The sequence below is a fragment of the Rhineura floridana genome, chromosome 21, assembly GCF_030035675.1.
Source record: "Rhineura floridana isolate rRhiFlo1 chromosome 21, rRhiFlo1.hap2, whole genome shotgun sequence".
NCBI classification, from domain to species: domain Eukaryota; kingdom Metazoa; phylum Chordata; class Lepidosauria; order Squamata; family Rhineuridae; genus Rhineura; species Rhineura floridana.
In genome coordinates, this window is record NC_084500.1 from 15,003,235 (window position 1) to 15,023,847 (window position 20,613).

Consider the following 20,613-nt stretch of genomic DNA (forward strand, 5'->3'; position numbering starts at 1 on the left):
AACAGGCCTTGCCCTTGAATTTTCAAATGCATCTTTAATTCCATAAGGATTAGAAACTTGCTTAACTTATTTATTTGTTAGTTTTTAAATGAAAATCTGAGATTCCCAGAAAGGGGAATTCCACGTATAGTATGACATGCTGTACTTTTCTGGTGTTTCAACAGAATTACAACAAGCACGTGATCCTGAGTATAAGGATCTATATTCTACTCACGGTTGTGTGTACTCTATGGTTGTTGTTGTTAACAACAACAGTAATAATAATAATCACCAAGGTAACCTAAAGGGATTACAAGAGAGTGGAAGAAGGCAGGCAGAAAGGTTCTGTGGGCCTGATCGAGCCTAGGGGCTGCAAGCTTGGCCCTCAGCAGTCAGCAATAGACCAATTGTTCTATGCAGATCTTCCAAGGTGCTGTGTTCTGAAGGCTGTTTAAAGAAATTAGGCCTGACTTACTGAGTAAAACGAAAGGAGGATTGCTGAGAAAATATTGTCAGTGCTTTTGACATTTTAAAATATTTTTCAATTGATTTTGTTGCGGGGGGTAGGCTCCAGTCTTCTTCAGTGCTGGCTCGTTCCTGGCTTGGACTAATCAATACATGATTTACCAAGCAATTGAAGAGAGGCCAGGCCCTGATTAAAATGACAACACTGTCTTTCAGGGCCATTATTGTCAAAACAAGCAACTTGTAACAGCACTGCGAATTCTAGCCAGATCAATATCCTGCAACTTTGCACAACTTGGCTTTCACAGATTCCCCAGTTCTGCAGCGTCATGCAATGCATCAGTGCCCCTTGTTTAGGATTAAGTCAATCCTAAACAACACATTATGAGAAGATGTATGGGGTAACACAAACCCACATCCCCCAGAAACATTTTTTTTAAATCCTTGTTAGCATTTCCATGGCAGCCAATGAAAGGGAAAGGAGAAAAACTGTCAATGCAGTGACTTCATGCCACACATATGCCCAAGTACACATTACTGGGAAGATGAGGGTTGGCGGGAGGAATGAGCAAACCTATCAGCTTCAGTTTCTCATCACTTTCTCATTTTTTCCACATCTTAGGCCAGTTTTCCACATTTCCGTATCAGATTGTGAATGTTTTGTTTTAAAAATCCTCATGAAAATTAATCAGCATTTTAATGTGAATTTCTCCTAATATACACATTTGGGACGAAGGGCAGGATATAAATGTCAGCAGTAAATAGATAAATTTTTGTATGCAATTTCTCGTAATGCAATGCATTTTTGTATGTTATTTTCATGAATATATGCATTTTTAATGCATGCTTTGTACTCTCTCGTGCATTTTTTTTTACACACATTGCTTGGCTAGAGAACTGCATTGCGATATTTGGAGAATTGTGAACTTCGAAGGTTGACTGCATTTCGATTTGCATGTTTTTTTGGAATGTGCGAATTAGCTACGTTTGCCTACATATGAACTCAGTTTAATTTCTCCCCTATCCTTACCTAGGCTACGTGTTCATCTAGCCCAGTATTGTCTCCTCTGACTGGCAGGGCCTTGCACTTTCCAAAATAACACGCACACTGAAACATAGCTATCCTTTCAAATTTGCACTTCTCTGAATTTTTCAGTACAGTTCTCCAGCCTACACTAGGGTAAAGTGTCCATACAAATGCATATATGACTGAAAACAGCATACAAAATGCTTTAAATGTGGAAATTGTTTAGTAAAAATGTGTATATTAGGCAAAATTGCATACAAAAAATGTGCACATTAGGAGAAATCCACACTAAAATGCACAAAACCATGAAGATTTTTTTTTTAAATCACAAACTGATGTGGAAATGTGGAGAATTGAACTTGAGGATGAAACAATGAGACATGGCGAGAAACTGAAATCCACAGATTTGCCCGTGTCTAGGGTAGGGAGGAAGCATCCGTAGCTCATTAGTTCTCCAGGGTGTCAGGCGGAGGCATTCCCTATTGCCTGCTACCTGCTAACTGGAGATGCCAAGGCTTAAAGGTGGGACCTCCCAGCCAGTGTTGTGCTAGATGAACAAATTATCTGACCTGTTAGAAGGCAGCTGTCTTTGTTCCTAAATTGATCTCCGTGTCAGAAAGAGTAATGTGCTAAGTGTGTGTGTTTTCACAACTTCAGATTGGACTGTCCCTTACCCCCTTTCCCATCTCTCTCTCTCTCTCTGTGGAATATTCTGGGCTTGTCACAAACGACTTTAAATAATTATAAACACTGCACTCTCTTGCATAAATAATCGGATGCGATGACACAGATGCTGATTTTCCTTCCAGCTTAAATATTAATACTCTTGTGTTCCTTCCGCAGAACTCCCCAGTGGAATGAACTGCAGCCGCCCTTTAACTTGAATCATCCGCTGCTCCTGGCCGCAGATTCTGTGCAGTGCTACCAATATCTGCTTGTTGGCTGTAAGTAACTTGGAAACTCTCCTCTTTGAAAGGGGAAGGCGCAGCATGTGGTTGTTTATTTTTTAAAAAGAGGAGCAAATCCTCGGGAACTGAAACCATCGTAGTTGCAGCTATTTGGTGATCATCTCTTTGCTGTTAATAACCCTCGTGGAGCTTTTTTGGGGGGTGTTATACGCACAAACGATTTGAAATTATATTTATCTGTTTATCTTTATCCCCTTGCTGGTGCCAGTATATCATTTATCATCACCTTATTTCTATGCAGCCTTTCCGCAAAAAAATTGTGTTCAAAGCAGCTTACAACAAAGAGAACAGAAATGTATGTCACAATCTGCAATTGTAAGAGCAATTCCATAATAGCAAGAAAAACAAAACAGCAAGTGTAACAGCAAACTAAAAACAACTTTTGCAGTGCTATACATTTAACATTACATCTCCTTGCAGGCAACATTGTAAATAAGAAGGGAGTTTGACAGTTTCACTTTGGTCCTAGAAACTCCCCTCCCAGTGATGTTCCTCACAGTCCCTCTCATCAGTATTCTGTAGTCCAACTTGGATCCATCCCAGTAAAGAAAGGGAGCCTCAACACTCAGTAAGCTAGTTCTGTAGATGCTAGAACTTGTGGAGGTGTGGAACTGCAAAATGCCATGGCTGGGAAGTCCCAGTCCGAGGCTAGCACAGTAGTCCATTTTGAAGCAGGGCCCCTTTGGCTGATCTTGAGCTTCAAAGGGGTGTGATGGTCACAAGGGAAAAACTCTCCCTCCGATAACTAGGAGCCAGACTGTGTGGGGGGCTTTGAACTGGATTGTGTACACATTTTAGTGGCAGTTAAACCAAAGTCAGAGCCTCCTTTTTGTACACTTTTCATAGTCCATTATGTTCACTGTCAACCTTACCATTGTGCTGGTGAAGTCCCTGTTTAAAACTTCATCTTGCCCTTCGGATGACTGAGCATTGTGGTGTGTGTGTGTGTGTGTTCTTTAGGTCTCTTGAGCATTCTTGGCTCGAGATGTGCAAATTTCATCTTGCTCTCTCAGACGCTAATTTGTGTGTGAAAACCAAAAAAGTGGAGACTCTAATTTAATATCTCTACATCCCAGGCAGCAAAGTGGGAGCGCCTAATCCAATCGGCTCGGTTGATGGCAGGTCTCCCGTAGTATATTCTCTGGTATCGGGCAGACGTCTATGGCGCTATCTGGCCCACGTTGCTATGGGGAAGAGGACTAGGCTTGTAAATTAATGTCGCTATTAGAGGGAGAAGGAAGCAATAATCATAAAGAAGCTGAAATGTTTCCATGGAGGAGTATGTGCGGGGGTGGGTGGGCGGGAGAGAGGTAGAAGCCTAGAGAGACACAACTTGGCCTGTTTTGGGAGTTCTTAACATAGAGTTGTATCCAGTGTTAGTCCTACTCCAAGTAGACCTGTTGAAATTGATGGGTGCAACTAAGTTAGGTGCATTAATTTTAATGGGTCTACTCTGAGTAGAATTTGTGTGGATGCCAGTTCTTGCCATTTGGTGTGGCCACTTAAGCACTGCCAAGGAAAGAGGAGCAAGAGTAAAAGAGGGCACATGTTTTTGCACAAAATTAGAATATTTTAATTTACATGTATATATATGCAAAATCTAGAAACAATTCCTGTCATTTAAAAAGTACAATATATCTCGCCATTGTGAGGAAGGCTGTGAGCAGGAGGCCTGCTTCAGTCTGCTGTCCAGGTGCTGACTGTTGATAGGCAACATCAAGGCCTTTCCTGCTCTCTCAGGCCAGAGATCTACCCAGTCTAGCATCCTGTTCTCACAGTGGCCAACCAGATGCCCTTTGGGGGAAGCCCACAAACAGGACCTGAGCACAAGGACACTCTCCCCACTTGTGACTCCCAGCAGCTCACATTCAGGGGCAACTGCCTCCAGCAGCACAGATCATCTTGATCTTATGGGTCTTTACCTATAAACTGATTTTGACTGGACACTCCTTTAAATAGAGGATGCTTTCAAACAGAGGACTTTCCTCTGTACAGTAGGGCACCCGGCCACCCTACTCTTTTTCTTCTCACAAGCTGGACCAAAGGGGACACCTGGTTGTAGGACAAGGCCTTTCCCTTTCTCCCATTTTGGAGGTATGAAAAGGGAGCACCAGGATCTCATTGTTAGTAGCCGATGAGGTTGGGGAGTAGGCCCAGCAAAGCCAAAGTAGGTGTGGGAAACAGACTCACCCAAGGCACTGCTGGATCTCAGAATTTTAAACCCAAAATGGTTTCTGTGACCAGAGACAGAATCTTAGGGTGGCTCTGCGTAATTCCAGGTGTGGGGAGGGGGCATGGAGGGTCAGTGTGGGGTCAGTTGCAAGTAGGACTTGAATTGGGAAATCTGTTCATGGGGGTGAGAGAAAGCTGGAGCCTGCGACTAGGAAGAGGGCAGAGAGAGAGGTAGGGAGACAGCAGAGGGACAAAGAGGCTGATAGGCAGAAATACCTGGGAGGCCTCACACACAATGCCCAGAGATCAGCTGTTGCTTAGGAAAGAGCAAGTCATGATTGGCAGAGTGTGTAATATTACAGCAGCAGGAGTCGTCGTGCTTTTTGAGCACTTGAAGCACTTCCCGTAGGCAACCTCAGTCATCCCTGCAACAGCTTTTCAAACAGAACCAACAGTTTGTCTTCAGGCTGTGTGCGAGGTGGAGCCTAGCCGATTCCTTGAAGAGCAGTATTGCCTTCCCTTCTTCCACTCCATAGCCTTGAATGGCTCGTATAAGGGGCACTGGTTCACAGCCCAGAGGAACTCCTAGTCCACTTCCCCAGCTGATCCTGACGGAGATGGAAAAGCAAAAGACAAAATGGCGCCAGTGGAACAATCCCAGTCAGAACATGAATAGTTAAACTTAAACAGAATGATTCTATTCAGCTGTTAGTGTTGGGCACAAAATGTTCACTTTCCTCACAACCACCACCTTCTACACACCATACATTTAAAACACATTTAAAGCACATGACTTCCTCCAAAAGAATCCTGGGACCTAGTTTACTCCTCACAGATTTACAACTCCCAGTGCTGTTGACAAATGATAGCTCCCAGCATTCTTTCAGTGGGTGCATGTACGTCTGTGTGTGCTTTAAATGTACGGAGTTTGCAGCCTAAGTTTCAAAGGACTAGCCTGCAATCTGGGAGTCAGAACCCTCCTGTCATCATGGTTGACATTCCCGTTTTGTCAGACCCTGTCCAGATGCCTGTGTGTGTGTGTGTGTGTGTGTGTGTGTGTGTGTGTGTGTGTGTTGGTTTACAAGGCTGTGGTTCAGCAAAGAGGCAACACACACACTCACACATGGGTTTTGTGTGCCATTTTCCTCTCCCTCCTCCATTGTTTATTTCCCTTTTCCACTGCTGCACACCACGTAGTAGTCATTTGTCAAAAAGAATGCCGGTTCCCACAACAGACCTCCATGAATGATGCCTTTCATGAGGGACGGGGACCCTTCCGAAGGAAGGTGACCAAACCCCACTAACACATAGTGGGAATCAATCTGTCGAAACAAGGTTCTTCCTCATTTGCTCCTGGTGGCCATGCTTTATTTTGCCAAATCTTTTCCATCTCCCAAATTAAAATAATTTCTTTGAGTCTTCCAAGGAAACTACATCAGGGCCAACTTGTTTAATAGTAATAATGCTTAGCATTGATAATAGTGCTTTTTGAAATGTACAAAGCATTGCACATAACATATCTCAGTATCCGTACAACCACTTTGTAAGGTAGACCAGAGTTATTCTCCCTATATTGAAAATTGGGAGGGGGGCAAGGTTAAGAGAGTGTACTTGACATTGCTTAGAAAACAAATTCATAGGTCGGGGTGCAGACCTCAGGCTTGGGGGCCAAATGTAGCCCTTCAGACCTCTATTATCTGGCCCTCGAAACTTTCTTCAGCTACACCCCTCACTGGCTTTACTTGCCTGCCCCCAAATGTTTTACCTGGCTTGATTGTGCCGTTGAACTCCAATAATGCCTCTTGCTTGTCTGGATAGAGGATAAAAGGGGGTTGTGTGAGTGGGTGTAGACTAGCCTACTGCACAAAGGTAACATTTTCATTCATTTCTCCACCCATTTTTGCCTTTGTCCCTGTCCTCCATTGGCATGTGGCCCAGGGAAGATTGCCCAGAAGGGAATGCGGCCCTCAGACTGAAAAAGGTTCCCCACCTCTGTCAGAACTGATGGTAGTTAGTACTAAGGATCACATCAAAACTCTTTGATGAGTTAGAGGATTATAGCCAGTCACCCTCCTCCAGAGGCTCTGATGTGCACCTGGGGGCTCTAGTGCATATATGGAGCTCAAGCGAGGACTGCTCCACCTCTTCAAAGCTGGGAAAATCTCTGCATACCCTGTGGGGATGTATATTTCAAAGGGCTTCTGCCAGTGAAGAGGGTGAAGCTCCTGCTTGTGTACAGCTCCATCTGTATTCAACTGAAACCTTTAGAGCATTCTATCAGGTGCGGATGGGCTGGATCCTGTGATACCAGCAAGGAAATATACACCACCCTAAGATACATATTATGAAGGGCAGTGTACAAAAGGGCCTAAATAAACAAAACACCCTTGCACAAAACAGCACTTCGTGCAACTACTACCATACAAGGAAATTGAAGATGGAGTTGCATTTTTATCTCGATCCTGGAACAGATAGCTACTGACAGCCAAGGCAGATCGTTATCTGCTTCCATGCCCCTGCACGGCAATCAGGACTGGTTCTGACATTTGCCTGCACTCAGTGGTAGAGTCAGTCTCTAGATCGCCCCCACTATTATTATTATTATTATTATTATTATTTTGCATAACAACTGTTCCATTTAGGGAGGCGATCCCTTCCTTCACCCCATTCTGTGTTTTAGATGACATATGATTATCTTCCAGGAGCATCTATATCCACTGATTCCTCACTAGAGGTGGAGGAGAAATTTGTCCCAGTTCACTTTTTTAATGTGAATCTACCCAGTTTTGAGTTTCTGAAACAACATGGGAACCAAAACGCACCTGTCTTTCAAAATTCCCGAACTTCTCTGAATTAATGGACGTGACCAACTTGGGTCCATTTAATCTCACTAGGTCTCCTCTGAGTAGAACTTAGCCAGATGCAACCCGTTGTCTGAATCCCCTTCCCCAATTTTAGACTCTTCTCCCATCACTTGAGTTCTGCGCTAGTGATGTCATTGTCACGAGCATGTCAGGTGCTGCTTGACAGTCAGTGCTCTGATTTAATAATCTTGCTATTCTGAAATAGCCTTCATTGTTAAAAAAAAAACACCTTGATTTGGGTCTCAAAAAAGCAAGCAACACAAACTTGGCATACAGCCTTAGAAATCGGTTATACCGCATTATGAAATTCCTGCGCTATTGGATACAAGGAGATGGCATATGCTTGAGGCCAGGAACCCTACCTGAGTTTGCTCTATTTTTTCCCCCTTAGGGAAATATCTGTTAAAACACAAATGCTCTGCTTACCTGCAGGAGCAAATGTAATGGTCTCACATTAGCCGTGGCGGCCTGCGGTTTGATGCCCTATCGCTTCCGTCAGTATGTTTAATTGCCAGCAAATGGCTAAATGGGAAGTCGGGGGGTGAATGGCCGCGGCTGTCTGCCATGTGAGCGGTAAAAGGGATTCTGGCGCCATTTCAGGGTCGCGATTTGTATCTGTCTATCAGAGCTCAGAATGCAGGCCGTTTTCTCTCGGTTTCAGACCTCTGTATAGCATTTCTGCCAATTGTTTGGCTCCATTAAGTGTGTGGCGGTGGGGTGGGGAGGTGGTTGTGGGGAGAGGGGAGGAGGAGGAGGAGGAGGAGGAGAGGAATAAAAGCTTGAATGGTCCGAGCCACAAGGGGCTATGGATAAGCCCTCTCTTTGTCCGGCTCGGAATACTGCATTAGGTCTCATTATCCATTTATAATAAGTGACCTTTGCCCCCCCGAGGTCATTGAAGAACTACTCTGTGTGTGTTTTTCTAACAGAAGGTAACCCTCGCTCAGCCTGCAGACGCAACAATGAACCGTCTGATAGTCTGGTCGAAGGGTATACTTTGGGGAGGGGAGTGCTGAAGGTTTATAAATATACAGCTTGATGCCAAAGCTGCCTCTTCCTTCCCTTTAATCTTTTTTGGACAATTCAGAGCCAACTAGAGAACATCTCAACTAGGGGAGGAGGTCTTTTCAAATTTAATTTTAACTGACACCCCCCCCCCCCCAGACTGGATCCTTCCCTGCAAGTGGCTTACAGCCATGTTAAAAATACAATGCAAGACAACTAACAGGATATACAGAATTTTTTTAAAAAATTAATATTAGATGTGAGAATATATTTTTGTAATATTCATGTAGAATTTTAGATATATTCTATGTCTTATTCTTTTTGTTTCGTATATCATTTAGAGATTTATTGCTCAGTTATGTTACTTAAAATGTGGATTGTTCTTATTATTAGCAACTGTATTGAATGTAGAATTTATATTGATTTTTGTTGAAATGTAAACCACTTTGAGATTTTTTTAAATAGAAAGTACATTAAATACATTCATACAAATACATACACACATAGTTTTAAACTCAGTTGCGTGAGACATTTAAGTGATATTAGAGAATGGGGTTTTATTTATTTATTTAGAAATAATTTTTAAAAAATTATAGCAGCAGCCTTGGAAGGTGGGAACAAGGACAATGTTTTCTGGATGGAACAAGGGTCCACAAGTGGTGTCCCAAGGGGGGGGGGCTTGCAATCAGGCTTGCACAGCTGTGTGATTCGCTCTTGGGGTGAGGGTGTGACATCTGCTGCAGAAACCTGAAGGCAAAATGCTCATCTTACTGCCTTAAAACGTACCTGGGTTTTAAAGAGTAATTTGTGACCCACATGCACGCACATTGCTCAAGGCTACTACATTCAGCTGCTATCAAGCTGCTGAGGTGGAGAAGAAGGGGAGCTGTAAGAACGTGTACCCCGATGGACTGGAACAAAGGCCCATCATGTGTATTCTCCGGACACTGATTTTCAATCATTTGTTTTTCTCTAAATTAGGAACATCGGAAGCTGCCTTATACCGAGTCAGACCATTGATCCCCCTAGCTCAGGATTGTCTACACTGACTGGCAGCGGCTCTCCAGGATTTCAGGCAGGGAGTCTCTCCCAGCCCTCCCTGGAGATGCTGCTGGGGATTGAACCTGGGATCTTAGGCACAAAAGGCAGATGCTCTACCACCGAGCTATAGCCCTTCCCCAAATTAGAGTTAGGGATTTACTAAGTCGCTGCCTTATACCACCTCAGACCATTGGTCCATCTAGCTCATGATTGCCTACATTGACCAGCAAGCCTCCAGGGTTTCAGGCAGGGGGCATTCCCAGTCCTACCTGGAGATGTTGGGAATTGAACTGGGGACCTTTGGAAACCAAAGCAGATGTTCTACCACTGAGCTGCTGCTCTTCCACGAAGGCTTCTTTACTGTCTTGGCTGGCTCTGACTGGCAGCAGCTCTCTGGGGTCTCAGGCAGAGAAACAGTCTTCCCCATCATACATATGCTACCTGTTTCTCTAGAATTGGAGATGGCAGAGATTGGACTTGGGACTGTGTTCACCTAAAACATGTGCTTTACTAATCAGTTAAGGGGCCTCCCAAAGAGTGGATTACATGTGATGAATGCACATACCAGCGGCTTCTGGAGTTGAGGAGAGATTCAAACTCTTTTCCCCAGGGAACAGGCTGGGGCTCTTTCCTAAAGGTCCTATCAGTCTGTCTCCTACCAAGTGGGCTATGGGAACATGTATTTTTCCTATACTATGTACAGGACAATTTGAATCTTTACGTGCCATAAGAACCAAGGAAACAACCTTCTATCAGCTCAGAGCATTTGTCCATCTAGGTTAGTATTGTTGACACTAACTGGCAGCAGCTCTCCAAGGTCTCTCCCATAATCTGTTACCTGGTTTACTTTTTTTACCTTTTTTTTTTAATGGAAGCAGCTGGTATGGAACCTGGGACCTTTTGCATACCATAAATAGGCAATGGCTTACAGCCATGTTAAAAATCCCATAATCATGTCACAGAGGGAAAGAGCACCTTCTGTTTACGGGCATTCTCCTTGGTCAGATATATAAAATTTATGGAAAAGGCCTACAGAAATTAGGAGGAGGCTGATGGCAAGAATTAATATATTAACTGGTCTGCAACATTCTTTGACAAATTGCTTACTAAATGCATCAAAATTGATTGGCTGTTGTGTGTGTTTTGAATTGACAAATGAGTGCATTAAGAGGAGGAGAGAAATCCATTAATTACAGCTGCCCTCGACCATAGGAAATGTAATGATATAAATATAGATTTTGTTAAAACAAACAAACAAAAAATAACCCCCCTCACCCCCTGACTTTATTGTAGGGTTTGCTGGTAAGCTTACGTGGCACATCTTCACTATTAAATCTCTGCTGGGAGGTCTTGGAGTGAGAAATTGATTGTGAAATGGTTAAAAAGAAAAGAAAAAAAGAAGCCTTCCTGTTGTGTTAAGATGTGACATCACATGCCACTAGGCAATAATTTCAGTGTTTCTGCTCTTAAGGATCCCTTTCCACATTGGCTTGTCTACCATGGAACATGGTGTATGGTACAAGATTTTAGAGAAGGGCAGGGTCTAGGGCAGTGCTCTTCACCCTTAGGTCCCCAGATGTTTTTGGACTACAACTCCTTCCATCAGCCCCAGTCAGCATGGCCAATGGTCAGGAATTATGGGATCTGTAGTCCAGCAACATCTGGGGAACAAAGGTTGGGAAAGGCTGGTATAGGGTTCAGTCAAATTGACATGGAGTGTTGATCAAGCCTATTGGACCTCCTTGTTGGCCAGTGTGAGCTGAAACCATACTATAGATAACACCCATCCACACTCTCCCACAGCTATATATCATGAGGAATGTTCTGTGGTGTGGACAAGGTGTGCTTCAGGGAACCTTGTGCACCATTTCATTGCGGAAGAGCCAAGGGAGGGGGGCTCTGTTTTCCTTGCACCACTAGTCCTCTGGTCTCTTGGAATTTAGACTCTGTAGGTTAAGAAGACCTGCTAGGCTTTATTACCAGCTAGGGTGGCTGCGCACACATCACCAAAAAATAAGGCCAGAAAAGACAGCACAGAATTATTGTTATAATTATTATTATTTAAATTTATATCCCACTCTTCCTCCCAAAAGGAGATTTGTCCACCTCCTCCAGTTGTCCCCTTCATCAGGCCTAAAAAGCACCTGGGATTTTACAATAGGAAGCGGATTGTGCTGCATCCCCATTTCAGTATTTTGCAACTTATGGTAAACAGCGGATGACGTATACATAGCCTTGCATTGTCCAAGTGGAAAGTTAAATATTCATATTTTCTCAGTTCTTCCTTTTCATGTTGTGTTTTTTTGGAGCTTGCTGTGAAATGTCGTCTCTAGCTAGTGTTGTGTTTGCACAACTAGTGTTGTGTTTGCACCGTCCTTGTCAAGATGACTTAACAGTCGTCGTGAGCTAATTGAAAGCCTGGCTTGTTATTTTCTGGACTAGATTCTAGTTCTCCTACACATTGAAGACTTTGGAATCCTTAGAAAACTATAGGGTGGGATTTATTTACTTAACACAAACTTAGAAGCAGAGCTGGCTGCTATGATTATCACCCTAGCTAACAGGGTTCAGTGGCCAGGTGGGCAAATGGGATGCCAAGTCAAGGAACACTGCGCCAGAGTGACACAGATACACTTACAGTGAAGGGAGGCACTTTGTGACACAAGATGAAGGAAGTTGCTTTGGCTCAGCCCCACTTTGAAGCCTTCACTTGACAAAGAATATGTCGTTTCAAAACCATAGCCCACCACAGAAGGGCCTTAGAAGCTCAGTGGCAGAGCATTGGCTTTGCATGCAAAAGGTACCAGATTCAGTTTCCCAGCATCTCCTGGTATGACGGGGAGAGACCCCTGCCTGAGAGCTGCTGCCAGTAGATATAAACACGCTTGAGCTACATGGATCAGTAGTTTGACTCAGTATAAGGCAACTTCCGACACTTCACTCTGGTGAAATCAAAAGCTATTGTCTCAATCAATCATCCCCCCTCCTCAAAATACTTTCTGTGGAACCAAACCTATGGTGATTTCAGTGAGCAGAAATCTGGCCCCGTGTCGCAGCCCAAGACTCCTTATATTAAGCTGTAAGGTCATTGTGATAAGCACTTCCGTGTCTTAACACAACCTTTCACGAGCCAGCCTGCATTACCTCTCGTTTACTTGAAAGGCGTTTGTAAGTGGAAACGTCAGCGTCCACAGTCCATGGGGAAACAAAAAGGAGATTTCCCTCCCACCTCTCCTTAAGACCTAACTGTGTTGCCCTTTTCCTGAAGGCAGAGAGGTTAAGTGGTGAAAGGAAGTACAAATAATTCCTTTTGCCGAGCGTACGACAGAGCAAAATGAGTAGAAACAGGGCAGGCTTCCGCACCTCCATCGAGTCGAACTATCTCAGACAGGTGGCGTCTCTCCAGGGGTTAAAGGAGTCTCCCCCCCCCTTGTGCAACAGTTTAATAAATTTGAACAGGCCCAACTGCAATGCAGTAATCAACTTGGGGCTGTTTATGCAGATGTGAGAAATTTACTGCAATTTTTATATCCCTTTGTGGCTCTGGGTGTGTCCGTGTTTCGTTGTATCTTGGTAGTAAACATTGGTCTGTCCCCCATGCACCTCTCAAGCACTGGAAGTAGTTCTGAGGGCAGGGAGAAAAATCCAAATAACTTTCAGATGCCTACAAACAATAACATGCTGAAACGGTTCTTTTGCTGCTCTCACTTGGTCATCTGGAACTTCTTAAAAAAGACGATGGTGGTTGGAGAGAGTTTGGGGAGGAGGGGGTTCCATCAATGGAAAGAGGTCAGTTTTCAAAGCGGCGTGCGAGGGTTTAGCTGTGCGAGCCCTCCTAACGCTAATGGGAGTCAAACGGCTAAATCCCCGCGCTCCTCTTTGAAAATTTACTACTAAGCCTCTTGACTTCTCACTACATACTTTGATTGTAACAGTAATCCATGGTTAACATAATTTTCCCGACAATAATGTCAAACATACTTTTGAAGTCGGTGAATTATAGAAAAAAGTTACCTCTTCTATAACTCTTTAAAGATGGCCCCCATCAGGCCAATTTCACAGTAGGCCTTCGCCACTGAGCTTATTCTCAAACTCAAGAGAAGAATGTATTTGTTGTCAGTGTTTGACTCATTGGCCGCAGGCTCGCTGTGCTTAAAACCTATGCTGCTCAGTTTGCACATCACTCACAGCCCAGTCTTAACAGGGCTGCCTTTCACGAGGGACGCCATGTTATGCCCTTATGTACTTAGTTTGTCTCTGAACGCATGAATGCTCTTAAATATGGCTTGCAGAATTTGGTCAGGCCTGCACTCATTGTGACTCACCAACCATGTATTGCTTATTACCTGTACTGCTCGCAGGGATCAGCTCATTCATCACTCGTTTGTTTATTATTTATTAAATAGGCTCCCAGAGTAGCCTACAACAATCAAAAATGAAACCGTCCCGGGCTTACAATTTAAAATACACAGCACAAAAGGAAAAGGGGTGGATGGGAAAGGAGGGAGGAGGAAAAAAGGTATACTTAGGGTACTGCTTCACAGTTACAAAGATGGTATAAATTTTTCTTTCAAGCAGGGAGTAGTGAATCAAGTTCTTCGCAACTGCTCCTTCACTGGCTGATGGACGGGGCCAGGCTAGTCTTTCTCTTGCCAAGATGATTTTCCTGGGAAGCAGGAGCAGCAGCCCCCTAATGCCCTTGGTCCTTTTCCTGACAGTAATTTTTGGCATCCTCTTGGCCTCATTGTACATTGCCAGTAAGAAAGAAGAAGTTATGCACTGAAGGAAGAGAGACATAGAACAGGACATGTAAAACATGTCAATGAGGCAACGAGTGCTTGAAGACACATGCATTGTTGTGATCTTTCTGTGAGAGTTCAAGGTTTGCTTAGCTGCCAGGGCCGGTCCTGCTGTTAAGAGCATGAGGTGGCTGCCCCAGGCAGTAGCTGCTGTGACTCAGGGCTGGCAACGATCTGTTGGAGAACAGAGCTGTGTGTTGGAGAGGGGCCATAGCTTAGTGGTGAGACATGTGTTTACATGAATGCATGGTGGAGACAAGATGCATCCACTCCTGTGTATTGGGCTGGCTGTGGCTCTTTGTTGAAGGTGTGCTTGGCCTGATTTTATTTCAGTGTTTTCAGATCATCCCCGCATCCATCATTTGCAGTGTGTAGATGCATGTTGCTTGTGTGCGTACACATGCCACGCACATACATCCCGGATTCTGGCGGTTTTGAGTCAGGAACCCTATTGGAATGCCAGCTTATTATATATGTAATATGTATATATATATCCCACAACACCAAGCTTGTTCTTGTGGGGGAAGCAATGCACCTGCAGTTGTTGAGAACCCACCATGTCAAAGATCTCTTCACAGCACACAGAGATGTCTGTTTTGTAATTATACCCTGTCTGTGACTGTTCTCCTGGGAGGAATGTAATGAGAGGAAAAGGAAACCAGATCTCTGCATTGAGCTGCTGATAGAAAACCTGAAAAGATTAATAATTGAACATCTATTGTACCCTTGTGTCGGAGGGCAAGGGAGAGCAGTGACGGATCGCACGAGCAAAATGTGCTGCTCTTAGAGAAATTTGGGCTGTTTCGTTTCTTTTGTAATTGCTGCGGTACTGTGTGGGTCTGCTCCTGAAGGGATACACAGCAATTGTTCTGCACTCTTTTAGCTGCTTTACCACACTGATGATGCTGTTGTGCTGTCATTTTATAAATCCAGATTTTTTAAAACAAAAAAGTTTCCCAAGATAAAATCACCACAAGAGCCTTGCTAGGGCACATAATCTAATCCAGCATCCAACAGCATCCAATGCAGGGGGTTAACAAACTGTGGCCAGTGGACCAGCAATAGTCCACAAGCTTCATGCAGGTGATCCACAGTGGGCCTATGAATTTGTGGTTAAAAATGGGAGATAGCACATCCATCGTATTAAATATTCATATTCTTTTTAAAATGTATTTTAATTGCTTCTTTTATTCCTTACATTGTATTTTATCATATTACAATTTGAATTCTGTGCAATACAATAAAATACAATGTATAAGAAACAAAAGAAGTAATCAAAATACAATTAAAAAGCATACAGCATGTAGCACAAGGCATTGCAGTTGCTGTAGCAGGCATGCATAAATAAATGAGTAAGTAAGTAAGTAAAAGTAAGTGGCCCTCCAAGACCATCAGCAATTTTCAAGTGGTTCATTGGGGGGGGGAGTTTGGGAACCATGGCACTAATGCATTGCAAAACGAGAGAGGAGGGAACAGATTTTGCTTATGCTTATTTGTATGTGAAGAGGCAAATCTACAAACAATTACTGTAATTTAAACAGAAATACAATACATCTCAGCATAGTGGGGAAGACTATGATCATGCAATCTCTGTGCCTGCTCAGTCTGCTGTCCAGGTGCTGTTGATGTTCAAGGCCCCTGCTTCTCTGCCTTTTAATGATGCTTGATTTTTAAACCGGACTGGGACTGAGCAGCCCTTCAGAGAGGGCTGCTTCAAATAGAGGGCTGCCCTCTGTAGAGTAGGACACATGGCCACCCTAGAGGGGTGGCCTACCCAAACCAAGGTAGCTGTTGTATGGCTCCTCTTGTCCCAGTCCAGGGGAGCTGGACAAAGTGAATTCTGTTTGCCCCCCAAACATTGGTGTTAATTATCGAGGTTGCCTTCAAGCGTAAGAGTTTCTAAAAGTATTCATTTCTCCAGGTCAGCTGTGAGCCAGCAGAAACACAAAGGCCTCATTCACACAAGCAGCAGATGCGATGTTAAAACGGTTCCTGGACTGAATGGAAATGACGGCTCTGCCCTGTCATCTTCAGTTCTCTAAACTAAACTGTTCACCAGACTGGTTGTGGCCTAGTTCACACAAATAGCAGATGAGGTGGTAAAAGTCAGTTGCTGATGGGTGGGTGGGGGTCTAATCCATCATCCAACAACATCCAATGCTACCCCAAGGGTAGAAGATTCTCTACATGTAGAAAAGTAGCCTTTCAGTGAGCTGAAGAGGACTTGGTAGAGCTGCTGTTGTCTGTGATGTGTGCACTAGATTTTTTCTTCTGTCCTGGTGTCCCCTGTGATAGCACAGGTTGTGCAGAATGAATTTCTAGTGTGTCAAAACCTGCCTTCTTTGAAAAGCTCCACCCATTTCTTGGTCGTGTGTGGCAAAGCCGCCCTTGGCTTGTGTATGTTGTACATAGAGAGGCTCGGAGGGTGGTAACAAGAACTAGGGCCTTCTCAGTGGTGGCCCCCGAACTGTGGAATAGTCTTCCCGATGAGGTGCGCTTGGCGCCGACATTGCTATCTTTTCGGCGCCAAGTTAAAACCTTCCTCTTTTCTATGGCATTTTAAACTAACTTTAAATTTGTTTTAAGTCTGCTGTAATTGATTTTAGATTTCTTATTCTTTTATATGTTTCTGTTGTATCATATTATGGAATTTTATTGTATATATTTGTACTCTTTGTTGTACACCGCCCAGAGAGCTATGCTAGTGGGGCGGTATAAAAATCTAACAAATAAATAAATAAATAAATAAATGTGTGTATAGATAAATAGATACAGAGTAGGGTTGCCAGGTCTCTCCCAGAGACTCCAGATTTTTGGGGTCCTCTCAGGGTGAGTCACCTCAATCTCCAGACTCTCAGCTTTCATTTTAAAGAAAGTTTCTAGGTGGACTGGTTCATGAGATATACACCAAAACATCAGCCACTCCCCGCAACTTCTGTTAAATGAGCTTGTAGCTAGCTGCTCTAACCCTCCCTTTTCAGGTTTGTAGCCAATAAGTGAAGTCAGGGTTGTGATTGACAAAGGATTTGTTGACCTCCAGACAATAGCTAAAACCCATTGCAAGTCCAGCAATTTGTTGTTTTTTTCCTGCTTAAACTGAGTAAGTTTATAGCTTTCAGCAGTAGCAAAAATCTCTTTCTCTTGTGTGCTAGGGATCTAAATGCCATTACAATGTGTTATGCTTTTCTAATTATGAGGAGTCAAACAAGTTTACATTTTCCTGGGCTGTTCAAGAGGGCAGTGTTTCAAAAACCTTCTCAATATGAAGCTTTAATCCTATACTTACTTTTCTGGGAGTAAAGCTGAAATGCTACCGGGAGTAAACCCCATTGAATTCAGTAGGACTTACTTTTGAGTAGACATGTTTAGGAATGTGCTGTAAATCAGTGGGACTTTTGAGTGAACATGGCAAAGGATTGTGTTTGTGTTGTAAATCTTCCTCTCCCCCTTCAGTCCTATTTTAAAGCAATTAGGCAGGGCTCACTTAGGTGTCACTGCTTTTATTATGTAGGAAACTAATACTGATTTTATTTTTTAAAAACAATACTCACAATGACCAATTGGTGTTGACAATAAACTATTACATGGGATATATGCATTTTACATCTCCAGTGTGTGTGTATATGGAGTCTTTCTCTGTGAGGTAGGGTTGCCAATTGGAAAGCAAGGCAGCTCAAAATAAGAAATAAAACCATTTAAAATTCAATATCCATAAAACAAGTATAAACCATTGCAAAACAGCTTAAAGTGGCATGATTCTGAATTTTGGGCTGGATAAGTGAAGTTCCTTATGACTTGAGGTTGTAGTTCTGTGTACACTTCCCTGTTTGAGTAAGCCCCATTGAATACATTGGGACTTTCTTCTAAGTAAACATGCATAGGATTGTACTATGAATATCTTTACCGGTTGTATAAATAATAAACATATTTGACAGTCATTCTTATATAAATATTTCTTCATACTATGTCCCAATAAGTATCTGATTTCACACTGTGATTATAGATTATTATTTCCCCTACATTTTAAGAGTGCTCTTCTTCCTTGGGGTGGTCATGGTTCCCTTCTGTTGTTTTCATCCTGAGGGGCACATTAATCTAAGAGATGGTGAGTTGTCCATGGTCATCCAGTAAACTTTATAGCTCATTTCCATTTAAAAAAAAATAATTAAAATGATTTACATGCTGGCAAAGTTTATGAAGTAGATCCACACAATATATTTAAAGCACATCCAACTTGCATTTAAAGCACATGACTTCCCCCCAAGAATCCTGGGAAGTGTAGTTTTCCCCTCACAGTTATAGTTCCCACCACCCTTAACAAAAATATAGTTCCCATGATTCTGTGGCGGGAGTCACGTGTTTCAAATGAATGTTGAATGTGCTTTAAAAGAGCTATTTTAAAATATACTTTTTTAAAACAGGGGAGGGGCTCTAGCTCAATGGTAGGGCACATGCTTTGCATGCAAAGGTCCAAACTTCAATCTCTGGAAAAAACTATTGCCTGGAATCCTGGAAAGCCAATGCTAATCCATGTCATCAGTACTGATCAAATGCGCTTACTCGGTATAAGGCAGATTCCTTTGTGCCTAAAAGAGGAAAGAGACCCAAAGGTCACAGTGACTCCAAAATTTATTTATCTATTTTATTTACATTTATATACCACTTTATTGTAAAATGGTTTACAATATGGTGGTTTACAGAAGGAATTAAAACAATAAAATAATTGGCAAAAACTATTAAAGACAGGTATTTAAAAACATTCAAAATAATAAAACCAACAATGAGTTAAAACAGATAAAAAACATAATAGCTTCTACATGCCTGGGTAGACTTGCCTAAACAAAAATGTTTTTAGCAGATGCTGAAAAGAATACAATGCAGGCGTCTGCCTAATGTCAATAGGCAGGGAGTTCCAAAGCATAGGTGCTGCCACACTAAAGGACTGATTTCTTATAAGAGCAGAACAAGTACTGTGTGGCACCCGTAACATGGAAAGCACACTTTGAACTTGGCCTGGTAGCAAATCGGCAACCAGTACAGATTTCAAAGCAGAGGTATTATGAGCTGTCACTTATGTCAGCAATCATGCCACTAACTGCAGCCCCCACATGAAGTTGTGCTGCATGGGGATTTCTGTGACCTTGGCTGACTGGCTGCCAGGATTTATTTTTTTAGTTATGGTTAGGAACCCTGACTGGTTGTGGGATGCTGAGTTTTCTGTCTTACTCATAGGAATCTTGTTGTGGTTGGTATGGTATTGCATTTAGGAAATCATCACTGTCTTTTCCTTTTTCTATTTGAATTTCAGTTACCTGACCTCTCTCCCTTACATCCATAGAAGCAAGTACGCTAGGATTAATGTTCCCTACCTAGGCTCTCTAAGCAGGTGAAAGGAACGCCATCTTTTAGCTAAGATTTCTATCCTAATTTCCAATCAGAGAAATGTTTTTGTTTGAATTGTATGCTACGAGCAACTGTGGTTGATGCTTAATGTATCATGCTTAATGACATCAATAGGGCCTGCCCCTGAAATCTCAGGGTTTGGGATGCTTCTGACCTGGCAACCCTAATACAGAGATATAGATAATGCAAACTGCATCATATTATATTTACTAATTACTAATACCCAACAGGTTCTATGATGGCTTTATGTAGCCAAAAAAGAGGCTTCTGAGAAACAAAAGGGGAGAATATCAGCATGTTTGAGAGAACTGAATGGTTTGCAGAAAAAGGGAAATAAAACTTTAGGTGAGGGGAAAACCTAATAGGGAGACCTCCTACCATGAAAAAAAGCCCAGTGAGGACTGAGCATTCTCATTAACCACAGAATGCTGAACTGGAGAAGACAGAAATCTGGGGAGGGGGAGGAGATGGAATGGAGCATCCTGAAAGAGGGTGTGGCTAGCTTGGCTGGCTGGAACAAACATGCCATGCTACAACATTTTGTTGCAGGGTCCCATTTATCACTTGAGACGGGAAGCACTTGAGATTGTGTTTCCATCTTTCTTACCTTTAGCAGTGTTCCACACCGAGAATAACCTTGTATCCTTTCAGTGACAGCTTTCACTTTAACAGTGATAAAATATGGCCGTTTAGCAAAACAGCTGCTACCGAGATATAAATCATCTGCTCCCACCTGCCAAAAAGATCTCAGCCAACTTAATTATCAAGGCAGCTTCAAATAAGTTGCATTAACGTCAAGGCGTCTTGATGGTTACTGCTCCCTAGCTAGGCCAGGGAGAGAAGCCCTGTGTGTTCAAGGGCAGCCTGCCTGACGATGCCTGAGGAAGAGT

At 42.9% G+C, this 20,613-nt stretch overlaps 1 protein-coding gene and 1 long non-coding RNA gene across 9 annotated transcripts in view; one reads left to right on the forward strand and one right to left on the reverse strand.

Moving 5' to 3' along the window:
• BCAS3 (BCAS3 microtubule associated cell migration factor) overlaps nt 1–20,613 on the forward strand; it is a 602,771-nt gene that overhangs the window by 291,050 nt on the left and 291,108 nt on the right. For all 8 annotated transcript variants that reach the window (XM_061605390.1, XM_061605386.1, XM_061605382.1 and 5 more), the window contains one exon: nt 2,315–2,415. In XM_061605390.1, coding sequence (XP_061461374.1) covers nt 2,315–2,415 — 101 coding nt within the window. The remainder of the gene's footprint in view (nt 1–2,314; nt 2,416–20,613) is intronic.
• LOC133374436 (uncharacterized) lies at nt 13,902–20,545 on the reverse strand. Its single transcript, XR_009759895.1, has 2 exons — nt 20,331–20,545; nt 13,902–14,300 (listed from the first exon to the last, which is right to left on the reverse strand). It is a non-coding gene; the product is annotated as an uncharacterized LOC133374436 (long non-coding RNA).